This window comes from Sitodiplosis mosellana, unplaced genomic scaffold (assembly GCF_009176505.1).
Source record: "Sitodiplosis mosellana isolate CC-2019 unplaced genomic scaffold, AAFC_SMos_1.0 Smas_scaffold_13, whole genome shotgun sequence".
Lineage (NCBI taxonomy): Eukaryota > Metazoa > Arthropoda > Insecta > Diptera > Cecidomyiidae > Sitodiplosis > Sitodiplosis mosellana.
The window spans coordinates 316,046-318,918 of record NW_022595255.1 but is presented as its reverse complement, the minus strand read 5'-3'; the positions used below and the strand labels follow the sequence as shown (position 1 = coordinate 318,918).

At 35.7% G+C, this 2,873-nt stretch overlaps 1 protein-coding gene across 1 annotated transcript in view; it reads right to left on the bottom strand.

The window, feature by feature from the left end:
• LOC129567900 (plexin-A4-like) overlaps window positions 1–1,335 on the bottom strand; it is a 58,976-nt gene extending 57,641 nt beyond the window's left edge. The window contains exons 1-3 of the mRNA XM_055445272.1: window positions 1,032–1,335; window positions 658–958; window positions 8–498 (exon numbers count right to left, since the gene is read on the bottom strand). Coding sequence (XP_055301247.1) covers window positions 8–498; window positions 658–958; window positions 1,032–1,193 — 954 coding nt within the window. The 5' untranslated portion in view covers window positions 1,194–1,335. The remainder of the gene's footprint in view (window positions 1–7; window positions 499–657; window positions 959–1,031) is intronic.
• Between the last annotated feature and the right edge of the window lie 1,538 nt (window positions 1,336–2,873).

Sequence of the window (2,873 nt, the reverse complement as noted above, 5' to 3'; positions counted from 1 at the left end):
ATAGCACATCGTCGGTGGTATTGATTCTTAGATCAATCGCTAAATCCTCCCCAGATTTGCCCAAGAATGCGGCTTGAACCAAATTGTATTTGACCGATTGACCTTCGCTCACGCAGTCGACTGGAACTTCAGTGTACGAGTAATAATATGGGTCATTTTGGCACACGCGAACTAACTTCGTTATGTATTCATTTGTGTCATTCGGTGAGCTGTGTTTCAATTGAGTCGTTAAGAAATATGAAAAACCTTGGGAACTAAAACCGTACACATATCGAATTGTATATAGTGGCACATCTGGGCGGATTTGTATCAATGTGCCGGTGTTTATGTTCACAGATAAAATGTGAAACATACTGTTTTTTTCCAAACGATGGGTCGAAATTGCCGGAACATCAATTTGATTGTAAGAATTTAAAACAGCTGAAACTCCGACATACATCGCATTTGTTGGGGTGGATGCGGAAAAATTCGGTGCAAGAAATGCTACAGTTGACTGATCTAAAAATATTGATCTCATTTAAATTCATTTTTTTTGAAAATTCTCAACGCGGGGCGGATTACTACTGAAAATCAGTACTTTTTCAGTATTTAGTTATTTTCATTAGTACTTTGAGTGAATTCAGTGGTAATTCGCTCTTTGGTTCTCAATCGTGTTACTTTCAGTTTTAGCAATAACAAATTCTGTAATATTTTCTTCTGGGAGTGAAATATTTTGTAAACTTCTTGTCGAGCACGCTCCTTGGGGCACCGTGTTACAAGTGATAAGTCGTCTTATATTGTAGTCAATCAACAAAACCTTGTTCATATTATCGATACGTTTGGCCTGTTGACATTCTAACGAAAAATAATCGAATAAATTACAATTGTCGAACGAATTTCGAGGACCAATCTCGGCTTCTGTTATATTCTTTAAGTCTGACGTCAGTTGAAAGAGCTTATTGCGACCGCCAACATATACCTTATCAATTAGGAAGTGCAATGTTACAAGATAGTTAATTTCATGTTATACTTTGTAATCATAACCCACTCACGTTTCCTGTTTCACGATCAACTGCCAAGTGGTTTAAATCGGTATTCAGACTATTTCGATGTGTGATCTTTGTGTGCTCAACTGATTCTCCTTTTACAATGCACACACCCAAAATAAGTTCGACGATCATGGCGAACATAAACACTTGTTTGAGTTTCTTCATTGCAACTATTTCACAACGCTGATGCAATCCAATCACACACTTTCCAATTTCAATTCTTTTATCATTTCAATTTTTTCGTGCTAAACTATTGAACAGGTTTGACAGAAATTCTGAATTTTGGACAAGTGCTTGTTTGCCCAAACATTCTCTGACAGCAACGGAATGAAACTGCTTGCATTAACGATAAAACTTCAGAGCAAACACGAATCAAGTATTGCAATGTGTATAAACTAATTTCAAACACGTACGTAATTTGTATGCTTGTATATGAGATAAACAAAAGTCGACACCGTATGAAATTATCAGTAAGATTTGCTGGCTCGGTTGAGATTCGTCCACTCTTTCCTTATCCCATTTCTCCTTCAATTTATGAACGAAACGTTTTGATTCCACATAATAATGCATACATTGCTGAAGCATCAGTTTGCAAAATTTTTTTTTTTTTAAAATGTGAGATTAAAATTGGGTGTTGATTTCAAAACTTCGGTATTCTGTTCGTCAAGAATATTTCGCTTGTGTTGGTTTGCCATAGTTGACAGCGGATCGGAAGCTCCGATTAGCCCAGCCGTATTTAAGAATTGCAAACGTTAGCAAAATACACAAAAATGTATGAAAATCACGTATTCCACGTATTTCAGTGCCAATGTTTATTTTGTTTTATTTCGGCTATGGCACAGTCAGTGTGCTAACAAAGAGACGAGAAAACGAACGCAATAATAGCCACTGTATCGGTATATTGAAGGAAGCGTAGATAAAAGAAAGAAGCAAAAGTCCGAATATTCACATAAGTGACAGATTTCATGTATTGAACATGTTGCATCGATTGTGTGTGTTGAATTTTCTTACGTTTCTCTCTGTCTCTCACTTTCTCATTCTACTCTTCTAAGACATTTAGAACAAGAGTGATTTTTGATAAGCATTTTTCAAAAGGCCGCCAAAATTCATAATAGTGCTATATCTCGTCATTTTACAGTATTTTTTTGGATTAATAATAGGATTTAGATGTAATGAATCGATGATTTTTGTGCAGTATTTTACCTTTGCATTTAAATCTTATCCGTTTCAATGATCTTATTCACGTTATTGATTAAAAGATTCACATAACGCATTTACAGCATGCAATATTAAATCGTTTAACTGAAAGCCGAATTTACGAAATGATATTTGATTCACTTCAGCTATAGTATCATAATCATCCTCATTTCTTATTTTGATTAGAATTGCTCATATAGATGGAGTATCCATTTTGTTGACTATTCATCGCTAATTGTATCTCGAGTGAAAAAAATAAGTCTTTGACATGCTATACAATTTTATTTTATTCTACTGAATTGAGCAGGAGTTGTTTGCACGCAGTTCCGATAGAACAAAATAAAGGATCATCTTTGAAAAAACATATTGAAACAAAAGTGATGAAACTAAATTTTTCGATTCCAATTTCCATTATCCCTATCGTATACTCGTCGTTTTGTAGGATCCGAAAGTGTTGCGTATGCAGTGTTAATTTTTTCGAATAGCTCTTTCTGTTTGATTTGCTCGTTTTCAGGTGCATCTGCATGCTTATCTGGGTGGTGAATCAAAGCCAGTCGCCTGTAAGCCCTTTTGATCTCCGCTGAGGAGGCGGTCGTTTCGATTTCCAATACATCATAATAGTTAGCGGAGTGAGCACGTTGCAACGCT